Source organism: Microcebus murinus, chromosome 14, assembly GCF_040939455.1.
Source record: "Microcebus murinus isolate Inina chromosome 14, M.murinus_Inina_mat1.0, whole genome shotgun sequence".
Classification (NCBI taxonomy): Eukaryota; Metazoa; Chordata; class Mammalia; order Primates; family Cheirogaleidae; genus Microcebus; species Microcebus murinus.
In genome coordinates this window covers 30,726,316-30,746,885 of record NC_134117.1, presented here as the reverse complement: position 1 = coordinate 30,746,885, position 20,570 = coordinate 30,726,316, and the positions used below count along the sequence as shown (strand labels likewise).

Sequence of the window (20,570 nt, the reverse complement as noted above, 5' to 3'; positions counted from 1 at the left end):
GTGGTTCCACTGTCCACTGAAACTCGAAGTCGAGTCAGTTAGTGAATATATCAGTGTAGATATCAGACTGTTTTGACTTTCTCCAAGTCTTTGGAAAAGAAGCTTCTATTCTTCTCAGTTCCCATATTTTACTACTTTAAGAAGCTATTCAAAGACTCCTGCCACCCTCCCTTTGAATCCAGTCTGATCTTTTCACATATTTCCCTTGCAGTACACTGTCTTTCTGGTGGACCACTCTGGCTACAAAGCCCAAGGCATCAGAGTGTAGTGTTACGTGGTACCATTCTATTACTAACTCAGTATGTGACCTCATGTTAGCATGTGCCAGACCTTTTCTCTAGCAGAGCTTGAAGGACAAAATTCTTTATTGATCCTAAATTATTCTTTAAGATATTCTGGCTTTCATTTCAATGAATGCATAGTTTACTCAAAAACACATTGACTGTGTGTAATGCAATATATATGATTTAATTTTTTGGTATATAAATAAACATGAGTCCTAGCCTTTGAATTATTCCAGTATAACTTCCAGGAACAAGGGAGAGGAAAGGAGAGGTTCATATATGGCTATAATATTGTGTGGTGAGCATTGTAATAAAGTTATAAACAGTGTGTGAGAATACAGCTGAAAGAGCAATTTATCCTGCTCAAAGATGACATATGAATTGTGTTTCTAAGTGTATTAGTAGGTATTAAGCAGGCAGACAAGGTGGGGAAAGCCATTCTAGATAGTTGAAATTGAATGAGCAAACAGAAATGAGCAAGATCTGTTTAGTTAGTAGGCCAGTATATCAGGAATATAGGATAGATGGTAAAGGATCATTAGGCATGAGGTTATAGAATTAAGTTTTTTTTTTTTTTTCGAGACAGAGTCTGGCTCTGTTGCCCAGGCTAGAGTGCTGTGGCATAAGCCTAGCTCATAGCAACCTCAAACTCCTGGGTTCAAGTAATCCTTCTGCCTCAGCCTCCTGAGTAGCTGGGACTATAGGCATGTGCCACCATGCCTGGCTAATTTTTTATATGTATATGTTTAGTTGTTTGGCTAATTTCTTTCTATTTTTAGTAGAGACGGGATCTCGCTCTTGCTCAGGCTGGTGTTGAACTCCTGACTTTGAATGATCCTTCCACCTTGGCCTCCCAGAGTGCTAGGATTACAGGCCTGAGCCACCACGCCCAGCCTAGAATTAAGTTTTATCCAAAATACTTTTAAATAAGGTACTGAGGTATCAAATACATATATTAGAAAAATAATTCTGAAGGTATTATGGAAGCTAAATTAGAAAACAGTGGAGATCCAGCAATTTCCATTACTGGGCATTTATCCAAAAGAGTGGAAATCAATATATCAAAGAGACATCTGCACCCCCCTGTTTATTGTAGGACTATTCACAACAGCCAGGATATGGACTCGACCTAAGTATCTAACAACAGATGAATGGATAAAGAAAAATGTAGTGTGTGTGAATATCTCTATATGTCACACACACACACACACACACACACACACACACACACACACACACACACACACACAGTGGAATATTGTCAGCCTTAAAAAAAAATGAAATCCTGTCATTCACAACAACATGGATGGCATTGGGGAGGACATTATGATAAGCGAAATAAGCCAGGAACAGAAAGTTAAACACCGCATGTTCTCACTTATGTAGAAGCTAAAAAAAAAATGTTGATCCTCATAGAAGTAAAAAAGAAACAAAGGATACTGGAGGCTAGAAAGGGTAGGGGGAAGGGAGGAATAGGGAAATATTTGTTAAAGGATAAAAAATTACAGCTGTTTTGTAGTTCCAGTGTTTTGTAGCACTATAGCATGATTATAGTTAACAGTGATAATAGTTCCAAATAACTAGAAGGAGGATATTGATGTTCCCAGTGCAAAGAAATGATAAATGTTTGAGATGATGGATATGCTGATTACCTTGATCTGATCACTATAGATTATATATTGAAACATTACTATATACCCCATAAATATGTACAATTGTTAATTAAACAAATTTAAAAAATAAGGCTAAATAAAACAGTGAGTTTACGGACAAGGACATTGAGATTTATTGTGGTAATCTATGATTCTGGTTCTCACACACAGTGGATTATTAGAGGTACCTAGGGAATTTATTAAGAATATAGATCTCTTGGCCCCATACATTGAGTTTTTAATGCCAATTTTGTGTTTTTTCAATTCTTATGTTCCTAGCTGGTTCTTCTAAAAATCTATATCACTTTTTACAGTGTACAGTTCCCTGCAGAAATTTCAAGCTTGGCCTTTATCTCCTTGAACATAGTAAGTATAGTTGTTTCATATGTCTGAAAATTCCAATGTCTGGAAATCCTATAGGTTTGTTTATATAGAATATTGTTTCTGCTAGTTTTTGCTAGCAGATAGTATCTTATCCCTTTGTGTGCCTAGTTACCTTTGCTTGAGTGCTGAGTATAATAATTCAAACATATAATATTTGAAATATTGTATGTAGGCTAATTTGAAGGCTAAGATGATACCATCCTTCATAAATTTGATTTATTTAATATGTCTCTCAGATGCTTGATAGCACTATATATCTAGCTTTTTGGTTCATCCAGATGAGGCAAAACTCATGCAGCCTGTTTTGACTGTTTTTCTGATTATATTTTAAGTTGGTTTTGGTTGTTAAACCAACTTGGTGTTCCAGCAATAAACTATAGTTAATCATGGTTATTATTCATTTTGTATATTGCTGGATTAGATTTGCGTATGTGTTTATATGTGTGTGTATGTGTGTACACACACAGATATGTATATTTAAATTAATAAAACTATTTTAGAGCAGTTCATAGCAAAATTGAGCAGAAACTACAGAGTTCCATATACCTTAGAGGATTTCCACACATACATACTCAAACACACAGTCTCCTTTACTATCAGTGTCCTTCACCACAGGGGTTCGTTTGCTACAGCTGATGAACCCACATTGACACATCATCACCCAAAGTCTACAGCTTACATAGAGTTTACTCTTTGTGTTATACATTCTGTGGGTTTGGACAAATGTATGTTGACATGGATCTACTGTTGTAGTGTCATATAGCGTAATTTCACTGTCCTAAAAATCCTCTGGGCTCTGTCTATTCATCCCTCCCTCCCACACAACCCCTGGCAACCATAGATCTTTTTACTATTTCCATAGTTTTGCATTTTCCAGAGTGTCATGTTGGAACCGTACAGTATGTAGCCACTTCAGATTGGGTTCTTTCACTTAGTAATATGGATTTAAGTTTCCTCCTTGCCTTCCTGTGGTTTTATAGCTCATTTCTTTGTAGAGCTGAATAATATTCTATTGTCTGGATATACCACAGTTTGTCCATTTACCTGCTGAAGGACGTCTTGGTTGCTTCCAAGTTTTGGCAATTATCAATAAGGCTCCTATAAACTTCTGTGTGCAAGTTTTTGTGTGGTTATATGTTTCAGTAAATACCCAGGGGTGCTATTGCTGGATCATATTGTAAGAGTATGTTCAGTTTTGCAAGAAACTGGCAAGCTGCCTTCCAAAGTGACTGTACCATTTTGCATTCCCACCAGCACAGAATGAGAATTCCTGTTGCCCACATTCTGTTGTCCACATTCTCTCCCGCATTTGGTGTTGTCAGTGTTTTGACTTGGCCATTCTAATAGCTGTGTAGTGGTATCTCACAGTTTAAATTTGCAGTTCCCTAATGACATATGATGAATATCTTTTCATATGCTTAAAATCTGTATATCTTTTTGGTGAGGTGTCTATTCAGGTCTTTTGCTCATTTTTATATCAGGTTGTTCGGTTTCTTGTTGTGTTTTAAGAGTTCTTTCTGTATTTTGGATGACAGTCCTTCATCAGATATGTCTGGCAAATATTTTCTCCCTTTCTGTGACTTGTCTTATTCTCTTGACATTGTCTTTCACAGAACAGAAGTTTTAAGTTTATTGAACTCCAGCTTATCAATTACATAGTCCCTCCTTATCCTCAGTTTTGTTTTGTGTAGTTTCAGTTACCTGTGGTCAATCACAGTTTGAAAATACTAAGGTATTTTGTGTGTGTGTTAGAGAAAGAGACCATATTCACATAACTTTTATTACAGTATATTATTATAATTGTTCTGTTGTTATTCTCTTACTGTGGTTAATTTATAAATTAAACTTTATCATAATTATGTATGTATAGGGTTCAGTAGTCCATGATTTCATTCAGGTATCCGCTGGAGGTCTTGGAACATGTCCCCCTGCTGTATATTTTTGTGGATCATGCCTGTGGTTTCTGATCTCAAAAGTCATCACCATACTCAAGGGCATCTAGGTTTTCTCCTATGTTATTTTCCAGGAGTTTTATAGTTTTACATTTTACATTTAGGTCTGTAATCCATTTTGAGTTAACTTTTTATGATGGATATAAGGTCTGTATGCAGATTGATTTTTTTTTTTTCCCCCGCATGTGAATGTCAATTGTTCCAGCAGCACTTGTTGAAAAGATTATCTTTGCTTCATTGCATTGCCTTTGCTCCTTTGTTAAAGATCAGTTGACTATATTTATATGGGCTTATCTCTGGGATCTTTTTTCTGTTCCATTGATCTGTTTGTCTGGTCTTTCACCAGTGCCACATTGTCTTAGATTATTATAGCTTTGTGTTAAGTCTTGAATTCAGGTAGTGTCAATCCTCTGGTTTTTTTTTTTTTTTCCTTTCCTTCAGTATTGTCTATTCTGAGTCTTTTGTCTCTCCATGTAAACTTTAGAATCAGTTTGTCATCCCCAAAATAACTTGCTGGGAGTTTGGGATTGTGTTGAATCTATAGATCAAGTTGAGAACTGACATCTCAAAAACATTGAGTCTTCCTATCCATAAACATGCAATATCTCTCCACTTACTTAGTTCTTTGATATCTTTCATCAGAATTTTGTAGTTTTTCTCATATAGATCTTATATATATTTTGTTAAATTTATACCTAATTCATTTTTGAGGCTAATATAAATGGTTATAAGTTTTAAATTTCAAATTCCACTTGATATTCATTGCTGTTATATAAAAAAGTGATTGACTTTTATGTATTAGCCTTGTATCCTATAACTTTCCTGTAATTGCTTATTAGATCCAGGAGTTTTGTTGTTGATTCTTTTGGACTTTCTCCATAGACAGTCACGACAACTGTGAACAAACACAGTTTTATTTCTTCTTTTTCAATCAGTGCAACTTTTATATCCTTTTCTTATTGAATTACCTAGGACTTCCATTATGATGTTGAAATGCAGTGGTGAGAGGGGACATCTTTGCCTTGTTTCTGATCTTAGTGAGAAAGCTTCTAATCTCTCACCATTAAGTATTGTTAGCTGTGGGTTTTTTGTAGCTGTTCTTTATCTAGTTGAGGAAGTTTCCCTCTACTTCTAGTTTAATAAGAGAGTTTTTTTTTCTTATCATGAATAGGTGCTGGATTTTGTCAAATGTCTTTTTTGCATTTATTAGTATGATCACATGATTTTATCTTTAACCTCTTGATGTGATTGAATACATTAATTTTTTTTTTTAACTTTTTTAGAGATAGGGTCTCACTCTACTGCCCAGGCTAGAGAGGGTGGTGGCAGGATGGGAGCTCACTGCAGCCTGAAACTCCTGGGCTCAAGCAATCTTCCTGCCTCTGCCTCCTAAGCAGGTAGGACTACAGGTGCATGCCACCATACCCAGCTAAGTTTTCTTATTTTTTGTAGAGATGGGGTCTTGCTATTTTACCCAGGCTGGTCTTCTGGGCTCAAGGGATCCTCCTGCCTTGGTCTGCCAAAGTGATGGGACTATAGGTGTGAGCCACTACTCCTGGACCATTGATTGATTTTTGAATGTTGAACCAACTTTGCATACCTGGGATAAATCCCATTTGGTTGTGGTATATAAATTTTGTCTTTTACATATTGTTAGATTAGATTTGCTAATATTTTGTTAAAGATTTTTTATATTTATGTTCATGAGAGATATTGGTCTGTAGTTGCTTTTGTCTGGTTTTGTTATTAGGCTAATGCTGGCTTTATAAAATGAGTTAGGAGGTATTTCCTCTGCATCTGTCTTACAAAAGAGATTGTATAGAATTAGTATAATTTCTTCCATAAATGTTGGGTAGAATTAATCAGTGAACCCATCTGAGTCTGGTGTTTTCTGTTTTGGTAGATTATTAATTATTGATTCAATTTCTTTACTAGATAAAGTCCTATTCAGATTGTTTCTTATGTGAGTTTTTGGCAGATTGTGTGTTTCAAGGAATTGGTTCATTTCATCCAAGCTATTAAATTGTGGACATGGAGTTGTTCATGTCTATGTGCTCTGTAGTAATGTCTCTGATTTTATTTCTTATATTAGTAATTTGTGTCTTCTTTTTTTCCTTTAGCTTATTACTTTTATTGATATTTTTAAAGAAACAGCTTTTGGTTTTATTGATTTTTCTCTTTTAGTTTCCTACTTTGAATTTTATTAATTTCTACTCTAATTTTTATTTCTTTTTTCTGCTTGCTTTGTAATTAATTTGCTCGTCTTTTTCTGGTTTCCTAAGGTAGAAACTTAGATGATTGATTTTAGATCTTTCTTTTTTTCTGATATATGCATTCAAAGGAATAGCTTTTCCTCTACTAATCTTTTGCTAAATCTCACAAATTTTGAAAAGTTGTACTTTTATTTTCATATACTTCAAAATATTTTTAAACTTGCCTTGAGATTTCTTATTTGTGTTGGTATACTTTGCGGTTTTCTAGCTATCTTTCTGCTGTTGATTTCTAGTTTAATTTCAGTGTGGTCTCAGAGCAGACATTGTATGATTTCTGTTCTTTTAAATTTGTTTAGGTGTGTTTTATGGCCTAGAATGTGATCTGTATATTAGTGAATGTTCCATGTTAGCTTGAGAAAAATGTGTAATCTGCTGTTGTTGGATGCAGTACTATATAGATGTCATTGACTATATTCAGTCGACTGATGGTTTTGGTAAGTTCAGCTATGTCCTTACTGATTTTCTGCCTGCTGGATCTGTCCATTTCTGATAAAGGGGTATTAAAATCTCCCACTGTGATGGTGGATTCATATATTTCTCCTTGAACTTCTATCAGTTTTTGCCTCTTATATCTTGACCACTTTGTTGTTGGGTGCATGCACTTTAAGAATATTATGTTGTCTTGGATTATTGACCCCTTTATTATTATGTAATGCTCCTCTTAATCCTTGATAACTTTCCTTGGTCTAGAGTCTGCTCTGTCTGAGATTAATATAGCTACTCCTGCTGTCTTTGGATATGGTTAGCATGGTATATCTTTCTCCATCCCATTACTTTTAATCTATATGTGTTTTTATATTTAAAGTGGCTTTCTTGTAGACAGTGTATAGTTGGGTCTAGCTTTTTTTTTTTTTTTTTTTTTTTTTTGAGACAGAGTCTCACTTTGTTGCCCAGGCTAGAGTGAGTGCCGTGGCGTCAGCCTAGCTCACAGCAACCTCAAACTCCCGGGCTCGAGTGATCCTTCTGCCTCAGCCTCCCAGGTAGCTGGGACTACAGGCATGTGCCACCATGCCCGGCTAATTTTTTATATATATATATCAGTTGGCCAATTAATTTCTTTCTATTTATAGTAGAGACGGGGTCTCGCTCTTGCTCAGGCTGGTTTTGAACTCCTGACCTTGAGCAATCCGCCCGCCTCGGCCTCCCAAGAGCTAGGATTACAGGCGTGAGCCACAGCGCCCGGCCAGGGTCTAGCTTTTTATATACAGTCTGATACCCTCTACTTTTTATGTTGGGTGTCATTTAATGTCATTATCAATTGGGTTTTAAATTTACCATCTTGCTATTTATTTTCAAATCGTCCATGTGGTCTTTCTCGTTTCCTTTTCTCCTACCTTCTTTTGGATTGAATGAGTATTTTTATCACTATATTTTATCTCTGCTGTTAGCTTATTAGCTATACCTTTGTTTTACTTTTTCAGTGGTTGCCTTTGGCCAGTCGTTTTCAAATGGCTTAGTCTCATGATCCCTTTGGATTTTTGATTATTAAAGACCTCAAAAAATTTTGTTGGCCGGGCGCGGTGGCTCACGCTTGTAATCCTAGCACTCTGGGAGGCCGAGGCGGGCGGATTGCTCAAGGTCAGGAGTTCAAAACCAGCCTGAGCGAGACCCCGTCTCTACTATAAAAATAGAAAGAAATCAATTGGCCAACTAATATATATATATAAAAAATTAGCCGGGCATGGTGGCTCGTGCCTGTAGTCCCAGCAACTCGGGAGGCTGAGGCAGTAGGATTGCTTGAGCCCAGGAGTTTGAGGTTGCTGTGAGCTAGGCTGACGCCACGGCACTCACACTAGCCTAGGCAAGAAAGCGAGACTCTGTCTCAAAAAAAAAAAAAAAAAAAAAAAAAAAAAATTTTGTTTATGGAGATTATCAATTATTCCTATACCAAAAATTAAAACTGAAATGTTAAAGTATGTATTAATCATATAAAAACAGCAATAATAGGCTGGGTGAGGTGGCTCACATCTGTGACCTTAATACTTTGAGAGGCCAAGGAGGGAGGATCACTTGGGGCCAGGAGTTCGAGACCAGCCCGGGCAATATGGCAAGTCCCTGTCTCTAGAAAAAACTTAAAAAATTAGCTGGATGTGGTGAATACACCTGTAATCCCAGCTACTCAGGAGGCTGAGGCACGAGGATTGCTTGAGCCTAGGAATTTGAGACTGCAGTGAGTTAATGATCATATCACTCATCTCTATCCTGGAAGACAGAGCAAGACCCTGTCTCAAAACCCACAAACCAATAATAAAGCTATTTTATCTTAATGTAAATAACATATTTGTGAAAAATAACTTATAAAAACAAATAGTGAGAAGAGTGGCATTGTTTTACATTTTTCAGATCTCTTTAATGTCTAGCTTGATAAAAGAAGGCTGAGTTCTTATATCTACTCTTGCATTTAATTTCTTGTTGTATGTTTTAGTTTAAGTACATGAAGAAAACCTCACATGGTTATATACATAGTAAAAAGAAGAGCATTTTAATAGCCTTTTCAGTTAATTGTGAATATTCTTCTTTGATACCACTCAAACTCTTTAAATGGCAGTTTCTTAAAGGTAAGTTATATTGTGGGCTCTGAAACCATATAACTCTTATATTAAAATCCATTGGTTTGTCTTGAACTTTGCATGGATATATTTATTCATGCATAGGTTTATAACATCACACATTGATCATTTGGAAAATATTAGTTCACCAAATATGCAAATCTTCTAAATGTAACATTTCATAATAGTATAACAAAAAATTTTAGTAATATTGCTAGTGATCTCATTAGAAAAGTTTGACTACAGGAAGCTGTCAAATATATGGTGGCATTTACACATTTTGCAGCATTTTTTTATTTTTTTATTTTTTTTTATTTTTCTTTTTTTCCAGGTAGTTGAGTGTCAGTAATTTTGCAGCATTTTAATTCTCACTGGAAAGGTTAAATTTTATTGGCAACAATTATTTTCAATTGATAACTTTATGCTTTTTTGTTGTAATAAACTTTTTTTTTTTTTTTTTTTTTGAGACAGAGTCTCACTCTGTTGCCTGGGCTAGAGTGCCATGGCATCAGCCTAGCTCACAGCAACCTCAGAGTCCTGGGCTCAAGCGATCCTTTTGCCTCAGCCTCCCGAGTAGGTGGGACTACAGGCATGCGCCACCATGCCCGGCTAATTTTTTCTGTAGATTTTTACTTGGCCAATTAATTTCTTTCTATTTTTAGTAGAGACGGGGTCTTGCTCTTGCTCATGCTGGTTTCGAACTCCTGACCTTGAGTGATCCACCTGCCTTGGCCTCCCAGAGTGCTAGGATTACAGACGTGAGCCACCGCGCCTGGCCTGTAATAAACTTTTTATTTTGAAATAACTTTAGATGTACAGAAAGTTTGAAAAGTTAATACAGAGAATTCCTAAATACCTCTCATCCAGTTTTCCCTAATGTTATTAGAACATCTTATTAGCATATTCCCCTAGATATTTGTCAAAACTAAGAAAATTGAAATTTTTACATTACTATTAATTAAACTCCAGACTTTGCTTAGATTTCATCAGTTTTTCTATTAAAGTCCAATTTCTGTTTCAAGATACAATCTAGGATACCACATTATATTTTGCTATCATAAGTCCTTAGTCTTTTTCTTTTTGGGGGACAGGGTCTCATTCTTTTGCCTAGGTCAGAGTACAGCGACATCATCATAGCTCACTGCACCCTTAAACTCCTGGGCTTAAGCAATCCTCTTGCCTCAGCCTTCTGAATATCTGAGACTAATTCCTGGCCTCAAGCGATCCTCCTGCCTTGGCCTTTCAAAGTGCTAGGATTACAGGTGTGAACCACCACCGCAGCCAGCCTTTGGCAGTTTCTTAGTCTTTCTTGTTTTTATGCTCTTGAAAGTTTTCTGATCAAGTATTTTCTAGAATAGCCTAATTTGGCTTTGTCTCATGATTTCCTTATGACTTGAGTGGGTTTATGGTTGTCTGAGAGGAGTGGGTTTATGGTTACATTGTGGATGAAGGCTCCACTTTGTCTGATTATGAAAAAAATGTCTGCCACTAGAGTTTGTAGTCAGCTTTTTTTTAAACTAAAAAAAAGGTGTTTGTTCAGTTTACAACTCAAAATTATATAAGCACATTTCTTGTAGACAACCATTGTACTTTGATGTGCAGCAGAAATTATTTATGTATACTTCTCTTTGGTCACACACATTAAAAAAATGTTTACTCGTAGGTAAAGATTTACATTAAAACTATTAATACAATTAATAGTTTTTACTCTTTCATCATAGACATTCTTAAATTAATCTGGCTACTTCCCCCTCCCCTCATTCTTTGAAACTTTGTATGTCATAAAGGCTACAGTGATTAGCAGTACAGTTTGGTGCCATTGCTTTGATTTGTGCTAGAGCACTGACAGTTTGTTCAACATTGCTTTAGCACTATTAGTGCAAATGTCAGCACAGTGATAAAGACTAATAAACTGTTAGCATTATTGTGAATATAGTTCTGATTTTGCAGACCCCATGAAAACATCTCCTGGACACATGGGTCTTTTTTTTTTTTTTTTTTTGGTGGGTAGATGGTGAGGAGAGAAGGGTAAGTATCTGGGTATTAAACATTGAAAACTACTACACTAGGGCTTATGATATTTACCTTTATTTTATCACGGTCTACTTGCAAATAACATTATAGCACTTAGAGTATAATGTAAGGACCTTACAACAGTATACTGCCATTTTCTCCCTTCTGACTTTTGTGTTGTAAATCCCTTAATACATGTACCAATGTATTTCTATTTTAAATAGCCATATATTCTCTAAAAATTTAAGAAATGAGAAAAACATCTTTTATATTTATCCATATTTATTATTTTTGGTGCATTTTCTTTGTGTATATCCATGTTTTTGTGATACATTCTTTCTGCCTAAATAATTTTCTTTCTTTTTTTTGAGACAGGGTCTTACTCTGTCACCTGGGCTAAAGTGCAGTGGCATAATCGCAGCTCACTGCAGCTTCAAACTCATGGGCTCAGGTGATCCTCCTGCCTCAGCTTCCCTAGTTGCTGATACTATAGGTGTGCACCATGATGCTCAGCTAATTTTTCTGTTTTTAGTAGAAATGGGGGTCTTACTCAGGCTGGTCTTGAACTTCTGAGCTCAAGCAATCCTCCTGCCTTGCTTGGCCTTCCAGAGTGCTAGGATTACAGGTGTGAACCACCACACCTGGCCTGAAAATATTTTTATTTTTGATTTCACTTTTGAAAGAAATTTGTCTGATATAGGATTCTAAGTCAATAGGTGTTTTTTCCTCAATTGTTTTTTTTTTTCTTTTTCCCCTTCAGCAATTTAAAGATTTTTCTATGTTTTTTGCCTTGTGTAATTTCAGGAGAGAAGTCTGTAGTTATTTCCATATTCAAGTCTTTTTTACATTTTTTTTTTTCTGGCTGATTTAGAATTTTTTCTTTTAATATTAGCTTTCAGCAATTTGATTATGATGTCCTTTGGTGTGATTTTATTTGTATTCTGCTTATAATTTGTTGAATTTCTTGGGTCTGTGAGTATAGTAGTCATCATAAAATTTGACAATTTTAGCCTTTTTTCCTCAAATATTTTTTTTCCCTCTACCTCAGGCTACAATTACACATAATTTAGGCTGCTTGATATTGTTCGCTAAAGCTCTGCTTATATTTTTTTAAACTTTTCTTTTTTGCGTAATTTTGGGTAGTTTCTGTTGCTCTGTCCTCAAGTTCATTGATAATTCTGCAATTTTAATATGCAAGAGCTGAAGTGAAAATTTCACTGGACGGTATTAGTTGCAGTTTAAACACTGCAGAAAAAAGTAAGTTTATTGATAATTTCTTTCTTTCTTTCTTTTTTTTTTTGAGACAGAGTCTCGGTTTGTTGCCCAGGCTAGAGTGAGTGCCGTGGCATCAGCCTAGCTCACAGCAACCTCAAACTCCTGGGCTCAAGCAATCCTCCTGCCTCAGCCTCCCGAGTAGCTGGGACTACAGGCGTGCACCACCATGCCCGGCTAATTTTTTCTATATATATTAGTTGGCCAATTAATTTCCTTCTATTTATATAGTAGAGACGGGGTCTCGCTCTTGCTCAGGCTGGTTTCGAACTCCTGACCTCGAGCAATCCGCCCGCCTTGACCTCCCAGAGTGCTAGGATTACAGGCGTGAGCCACCACACCCGGCCGATGATTTCTTAGTTGTGGGGTAAATTGGCTCTAAAGAAAAAGTTACTCTAGGCTTGAACTAAAAAAATGTTTATAAATAAGCCATAAGAGATTCAGTGATGCACAAGGAACTTAACTACTGGACAGAACAAAGTCAAACATCATTCAGCACTCAATTCATAATATCTAAAATTCATAATATCTGACATCCAATAAAGAGACCTTCTGAGGTCTCTCTTGAATGTCCTGTCTATTCAGTGATGACTTTATTTTGGTTGGTGAAAATGTGAATAATTCTTAGCCTTGAGTGAGCTCTGGGACCTGTTTTGCTTATAGTAATTGTTTGCTCTCAATTGTTTTGCTCTCTAGTGATTTTTTTTTTACTCCAAAATTGTTCTTTGTCCAGCTTTGTAGTGTTTTACCATACACGCATGTAGATTGATATTCAGTTAAAGACTTAAGAGGACTGCTGTGCCAATTTCTGGAGTTCTTTCTCAGTGAAGAACTTTCTTTTCTGCTTCTCTGTCCCCAAAATTTTAGTCTTCCCTGTCTTTTCCAAACTGACAGCCAGGATTTCTTTGGATTCCCCCTATGGTCAGAATTGCCTCCAGGTACAACAGTGGTGTGATCTTAGGTTACCTTGTTTGTTTCCCCTTTGACAGGGATCACAGAGATTGTTTGAGCAAGAAAGTTTCTGTGAATTACCCAGTTCATCAAGTGGGAGTCTACCCTAGCTCTCTGAAGAATTTCTTTTGCCAGTTTGTATATACAACTTTTAGGAATGTAGATAAAAATCAAATACTTATTTAAATTTTTAATTACCTATTCACATCCCATGGAGGAGGGCAGAGCTGAGAGAGCAGTAGAGATGTGCAGTTTCTGACTGAAGCTATGAACTTCTTGGTCAAATAGGTCCAAAGTTAGCTAATTGGAATAATCAGTTTTAAGATCTGATAAATTTGCCTAAACCTGTTTTGAGTTAGGTTTTCTGTTGTATGTAATCAAAAACATCCTAACTAATAATATTAGAAAAATTCCCATCATTTTTCCTATTGTGAGATTAATGTGTTTCCCTGATCCATTCATTCCTTTGCTCGCTCCCTCTGGCTCATGCCTTCTAATCCTTTCTCCCTATCTAAATAATGCCCATCATTTTGCCCCAGTTCTGATTCCCCCCTCTTTAGTTGGTGTTAATTTTAGTTGGCATGACTTGACAAAGATCTTTGTCAATTATCCACCATGGCTGTAAGTGGTCTCTCTTACAACCTACTTTATTTTTCATTGTAAGGAAAATCAAACAACACTATTAAGGTAAAAGAAAAGCCCTTCATTTCTAGTCCCACCCTCCAGGGCAGAACCTCTTAGTACTTCAGATTTCCCAATATTTTTCTGTGTATATTTAACAATATATGGCTTATTTGGTTATCACTAATTTTGGTTACCATATTGGAGAGCACAATTCTATAGGCTCAATCACATTTAAATTTTATTTTTCTTTTAGCAAGAATATTTCAAGAATGATTATGTAGGCAGGATGTGGTGGCTACACCTATAATCCTAGCACTCTCGGAGGCAAAGGTGGAAGGATTGCTTGAGGTCAGGAGTTCAAGACAAGCCTTAGCAAGAGCAAGACCCTGTCTCTTTTTTAAAAAAAATTAAAAATGAAAAAAGAAATTTAAAAAAATTAATGATGATGTATATTTCATAGTGCATCAAGAAACACAAACTGTCTGGTGGTTTCTTTTTGTGATATTTAGAAGGATGAGTAATTTGGGTATTGTATGTCTGTTCTACCTTGAGCTTTTCACTGAATGATTTTATCAATTTCATTCTTTTAACTTGTCATAGATAGTTATTTCACTGCATGTTAATATAGCAAGATAATAATAGATCTTTAAAAGGCCAGGCTAGAGGCTGGGAAAGAAGTGTGGGGGAGAAGATGAAAGGAATAAGAAAAAGCATGTAAATATCTTTATTATCACTGAAATGAACACTTAAAAATGATAAATATGGTAAATTATATATATTTTTTACCTCAATAAAAAACAAATTTAAAGACAAAGGCCAGGCTCTGGAGCCAGACTGCCTGCCACATATGACTTTTAGCATGTGAGTACACATCTTTGTGCCTCAGTTTTTTCCACTGTGAGGGGCCTAACAGGATTATTCTATTAATTAAATATGTTAAATGTTTAACACAGTGCATGACATAGTGCATGACATAGGCCAGTAAATATTAGTTGTTACTAACATATCAGTTTAAAAGTTTGATTTTGCTGTCTGTTCACTTTGGCATTTGTTTGCATGGAGAATGTGTTATTGGATAATATTCATTGTTATTCTGTTTGGCAGTGAAACCAAGTCTCCTTGGTGAGTAGGAAAACAAAGTATCATTTAAATGATAAGAAACTTCTTATATCTCTAGTATGCATGATTTTTGAATAAGAAAAAAATTAGCCTTAAAGGCTTTGTTACACTGGGGTTTGTAATGAAGAAAAGAAACATTGAACATAATTAGATATGTATCCTAGATGTTAGGAAAGAAATTGCAAAAGACAGAAAGAAATGAGTGCATGGTTTTTGACAATGAAAGTCTGTATGGTTTTTTGGGATGAGAATTAATAAACATGAGAGTATACAATCCCATAGAATTTGAGAAAGGAGAAGTTTCTAAAAGCACAATGTGGTGATGCAAGGGAACTCCTCAGATAAATACAGCATAGATTTAGTAGTTGGAAGGGGAGATGTAGAAGTAAAGATGATTAGAAAACCATATAAACACTGGCTGGAACCACATAATAAGAAGTTTTTAGAAAATGCTTAAGACAACATAAGTTTTTTTTTGAGACAGAGTCTCAATCTGTCATCTGGGCTAGAGTGCCATGGTGTCAGCCTTACTCACAGCAACCTCAAACTCCTGGGCTCAAGCTATCCTCCTGCCTCAGCCCCACAAGTAGATGGCATTATAGGCACACACCCCCATGCCTGGCTAATTTTTCAATTTTTACTAGAGATGGGGTCTTACTTGCTCAGGCTGATCCCAAACTCCTGACTTCAAGTGATCTTCCTGCCTCAGCCTCCCAAAGTGCTGGGTTTACAAGTGTGAGCCACTGTGCTCATCTAACATAAGTTGTTTTTTCAAGGTAATATGTCAAATAAGATTAAGCTTCAAGAAGATAATCAGATTTTTAAGAGGTATAGAACCATCAGTTTGCATTTTAAAATTGCCTGATTGAGTAAGGAGAAATAGTCTTTGAGTTGAAACAGAAGTAATAATAGTATAAAAAGAAGTATAGGCTATGATAGTTAATAAATAGTAAGCGAAACATCTGACCACTTTAAGTGCATTTCATTTCATATAAATTAATGTCTTCTCTAGCTGCTGGTGGGCTTACATAGCTTATGAAACCATTGAATACTCTGAGAATTTCATGAGAAATATAATTGGTACCCGGAGATGATCAGATGCTATCTTGAATTTTTAGAAAGGAGAAAATGTAGGTTTTGGAAATTTCCAGATTTTACAAGCCAGTAAACCTGTTGTTGATCTTTGGTAAACTTCTAGAAATAAATTTCAGAAGTTTGTGAAAATTTATGGAAGAATAATGAAGTTGCAATGAGCTGTGATGATGCCACAGCACTCTACCCAGGGCAACAGAGTGAGACCCTGTCTCCAAAACTACAACAAAAAAATACCAAATTAACCATTTCTTTTAATAGGATGATCAGTTTGGATGGATGAATTAGAGAAATACAATAGAAACAGTTTCTTAATTTTAGTGAAATATATATATGGTCAAATCTAGTGCATTTCTATCTTTCTCTTAATACATTTTGATACTGTGTATGTAATATAAATTCATTAAATTATGAATTAAATTGGTTACTTCAGGAAAAAAAACCCTTGACTTTTATTTTTTGTCTGCCTCATATTTTTACCAAATTTATGAACTGTATATGTATCCCTGATTATAACATAATATCCTTAATGGTGCAGATCTAATAATACACACTGAAAATGGGAACAATCTTTGCATAAAGTATGATTTTATTTACTCTAGGAATATGAAGCACGAACAGGGAGGACTTGTAAACCACCACCTCAGTCTTCAAGACGTAAGAATTTTGAATTTGAGCCACTTTCTACCACTGCCCTGATTCTTGAGGATCGACCATCGTAAGTATCATGTGATGATTGATACTTTGATCATTTGACCATTTAGTGATCATCAGGAACACTGTTTATATTTTAAACTCAAATTTAATTTTGCTCACTATTTCACTTAAAGGATATCAAGAAATTAGATACACAAAGGTATTTATTTTTAAAAAACTTTTTTTTGAGATGGGGTCTTGTTCTGTCACCCGGCTAGAGTGCAGTGGCGTTATCATAGCTTGCTGCAACCTCAAACTCCTGGCCTCAAGTTATCCTCCTGCCTCAGCCTCCCAGTTGGCAGGGACTACAGGCATGTGCCACCATGCCTGGCTAATTTCTCTATTTTTTGTAGAAACTGGATCACTTTTGCTGAGGCTGGTCTCAGACTCCTGGCCTCAAGTGATCCTCCTCTGACTCAGCCTCCTAAAGTGCTAGGATTACAGGCGTGAGCCATCAGGCCTAGCCAAAAAAAAATTTTTTTTAATCCTAGTCATGTCTCCTAAAATTAATAAGGGAAAATATCTTGTTCTTAGATTTTTTTGTTTTTGTTTCTTTTTAAGAGACGGGATCTTGCTGTGTTGCCTTGGCTTGTCTTGAACTCCTAGGCTTAGGTGATCCTTCTACCTCAGCCTCTCAAGTCGCCAGGATGACAGGCCTGGCAGAGAATCTGTTGTCGATGTCCAAACCTTATGCAGAAATCTAGAAGTCTTTATAGTCAGTATATGAAACATAAAATATCTTGGCTGCTTATGTCTGTTTGTATTTCAACCCTCTGTGCCTTATCTTAATATGATAGGGCAATTATTTTTCCTTTCTTGACACTTAAGATGTACTTATCCTTGCCTTTTATACTGTGTAACTTCTGAATATCAACCAGTTGGTTTACTGTTTTGGTTTTTTTTTTTTTGATAGAAAGAACCTAGGTTCTTTTTTTTTTTTTTTAGTTTATTATGGGGGTACAAGTGTTAAGGTTACATATATTGCCCGTGCCTCCCCCCCCAAGTAAGAGCTTCAAGTGTGTCCATCCCCCAAATGTTGCACATCTTACTCGTTGTGGTTGTATATACCCATCCCCTCCTCCCCCCTCCCACCCTCCCGACACCCGATAAATGTTACTCCTATATGTCCACTTACGTGTTGATCTGTTAATACCAATTTGCTGGTGAGTACATGTGGTGCTTGTTTTTCCATTCTTGAGATACTTCACTTAGTAGAATGGGTTCCAGCTGTATCCAGGAATATACAAGAGGTGCTATATCACCATTGTTTCTTAAAGCTGAGTAGTATTCCATGGTATACATATACCACACTTTATTAATCTACTCATGAATTGATGGGCACTTGGGTTGTTTCCACAGCTTTGCAATTGTGAATTGTGCTGCTATAAACATTTGAGTGCAGGTGTCTTTTTCATAAAGTGACTTTTGATCTTTTGGGTAGATGCCCAGTAGTGGAATTGCTGGATCAAATGGTAGATCTACTTGTATTGCTTTGAGGTATCTCCATATTGCTTTCCACAGAGGTTGAACTAGTTTGCAGTCCCACCAGCAGTGTGTGTTCCTCTCTCTCTGCATCCCTGCCAGCATTTGTTGTTTGGGGACTTTTTGATAAAGGCCATTCTCACTGGAGTAAAGTGATATCTCATTGTAGTTTTGATTTGCATTTCCCTGATGATTAGAGATGTTGAGCATTTTTTCATATGTTTGTTGGCCATTATTCTGTTATTATTAAGAATACATTGTCTCTTAGAGGCCGGGGCTGGAGGATAGCTTGAGGTCAGGAGTTCAAAACCAGCCTGAGCAAGAGCGAGACCCCATCTCTACTAAAAATAGAAAGAAATTAATTGACCAACTAAAAATATACATACAAAAAATTAGCCGGGCATGGTGGTGCATGCCTGTAGTCCCAGCTACTCAGGAGGATGAGGCAGGAGGATTACTTGAGCCCAGGAGATTGAGGTTGCTGTGAGCTAGGCTGATCCCATGGCACTCTACCCTGGGCAAAAGAGTGAGACTCTGTTTCAAAAAAAAAAAAATTATATATATATATGTATATATACATATATATATATAAAATTAGCCAGCCATGGTGGCCCATGCCTGTAGCCCCAGCTACTTGGGAGGCTGAGGCAGAAGGATCGCTTGAGCCCAGGAGTTTGAGGTTGCTGTGAGCTAGGCTGACACCATGGCACTCTAGCAAGGGCAACAAAGTGAGACTCTCTGTCTCAAGAAAAAAAAAAAAAAAGAAAACAAAACAAAAAGAATACATTCTTGGCCAGGTGAGGGGATCATGTCTGTAATCCCAGAACTTTGTCAACATAGCAAGATGCCATCTCTACACAAAAAAATAAAATTAAAAGTAAATTAGCTGGGTGTAGTGATATATGCCTGTAGTCCTAGCTACTCAAGAGACTGAGGTGGGAGGATCACATGAGCCCAGGAGTTTGAGGTTGCAGTGAGCTATGATGATGCAACTACATTCCAGCCTGGGTGACAAGAGTGAGACTCTCATCTCTAAAAATAAAAAAAAATTAAATACTAAAATTTTTTTTAATTATTAAAAAAATACATTGTTAATACCTAGCAAAACACCTTAAATTCTTCTCTTCCTGTGTTCATCCTTCTTTGTATTTTCCACAATGTTGCTGTTCTTCAAAATATTGTCTGATTTATTATTAAAACACACCTTCCCTAAAGCAAGATCACTTGGTTCTTAACTCCTTTTGTCCTCCTTGGTTCTCTGGATATATTATTTTTCTTTTACTAGAAATCTGGGTTTTTTCTGAGTGTAAAAGCTCCTAGCCTATATTCTTGTGATTTTCCCGGTCCTTAACTTTTTTTCACCTACTTAACCTGATAAGCATAGTAAAATAATCTAGAGCCAAATAGGAGGGTAGAATATTTTTTATGAGTTGCAAGAGAAGACAAGTTGGGCATATTAAGTACCTTATTTTTTTGTTCTAGTTACATTCCTGCATGGTAAAGAATTGTGATCTCCATACTCTTCTTTTAGTATTTGATGAGCATGTTTATATTCATTGTTTCAAAGAAAGCTTTTCAGAAATTTAGTTATGAGAACATGTCAAAGTTTTATTTCAAACTTACTGCCAGGGAGAAAAATGAACCAGACTAATTTGAAGATTCTTTTCTTCGTGGAGACATGTATAGGAAAAGAAGTGTGGTTAGATGAGCAAGAAAAGAATATCTTGTTAAAAATCTTTAGACTCTTGACTGTCAGCTGAGTAGGTAGATAACTAAGTTCCCAGAAGGACTTTCTTAAGCTTTTAAAAATTCATCCAAAATGGATTATGCTTTTTACCAGGAACGCTAATTTCTTCCCAGAAGGAGTTTATGAAAATATCACACAAAAGTTCTGTTCTAGACAGTATTTGGAACAAAACTGTTTTTTTTCACCATACTCTATCTCATATCACACTTCTCTTCAGTTTCTGCCTTTATGCCTTTGCTCATATTATTCCCCTTACTTTAAAAGCTTTTATCTTATATCTACTTCTCACCTACCCAATCCATTAAGGATTAAGCTTTATCTTTTCTATCAAGTCTTTGTTGACTTCAACCTTCAGTGATAACTACTTCTCTAAATTTGTAACTTGTACAAACAATTTCTTGAAATAATGTTCAAAGAAATCGGCTTGAAATAATGTGGTAGACACAATAACATTATAAGAACTCGGTGTACCAAAAACTG

General features: G+C 36.1%; 1 protein-coding gene across 3 annotated transcripts in view; it reads left to right on the top strand.

The window, feature by feature from the left end:
- Window positions 1-20,570, top strand: part of TBC1D12 (TBC1 domain family member 12) — a 110,386-nt gene that overhangs the window by 39,663 nt on the left and 50,153 nt on the right. For 2 of the 3 annotated variants that reach the window (XM_012766353.3, XM_012766360.2), the window contains 2 exons: window positions 2,251-2,302; window positions 16,768-16,883. Coding sequence is in view for 1 of the 3 variants with exons in the window: in XM_012766348.3 (XP_012621802.1) it covers window positions 16,768-16,883 (116 nt within the window). In the remaining 2 variants the exon portion in view is untranslated. The remainder of the gene's footprint in view (window positions 1-2,250; window positions 2,303-16,767; window positions 16,884-20,570) is intronic. The other variant, XM_012766348.3, reaches the window with a different exon arrangement.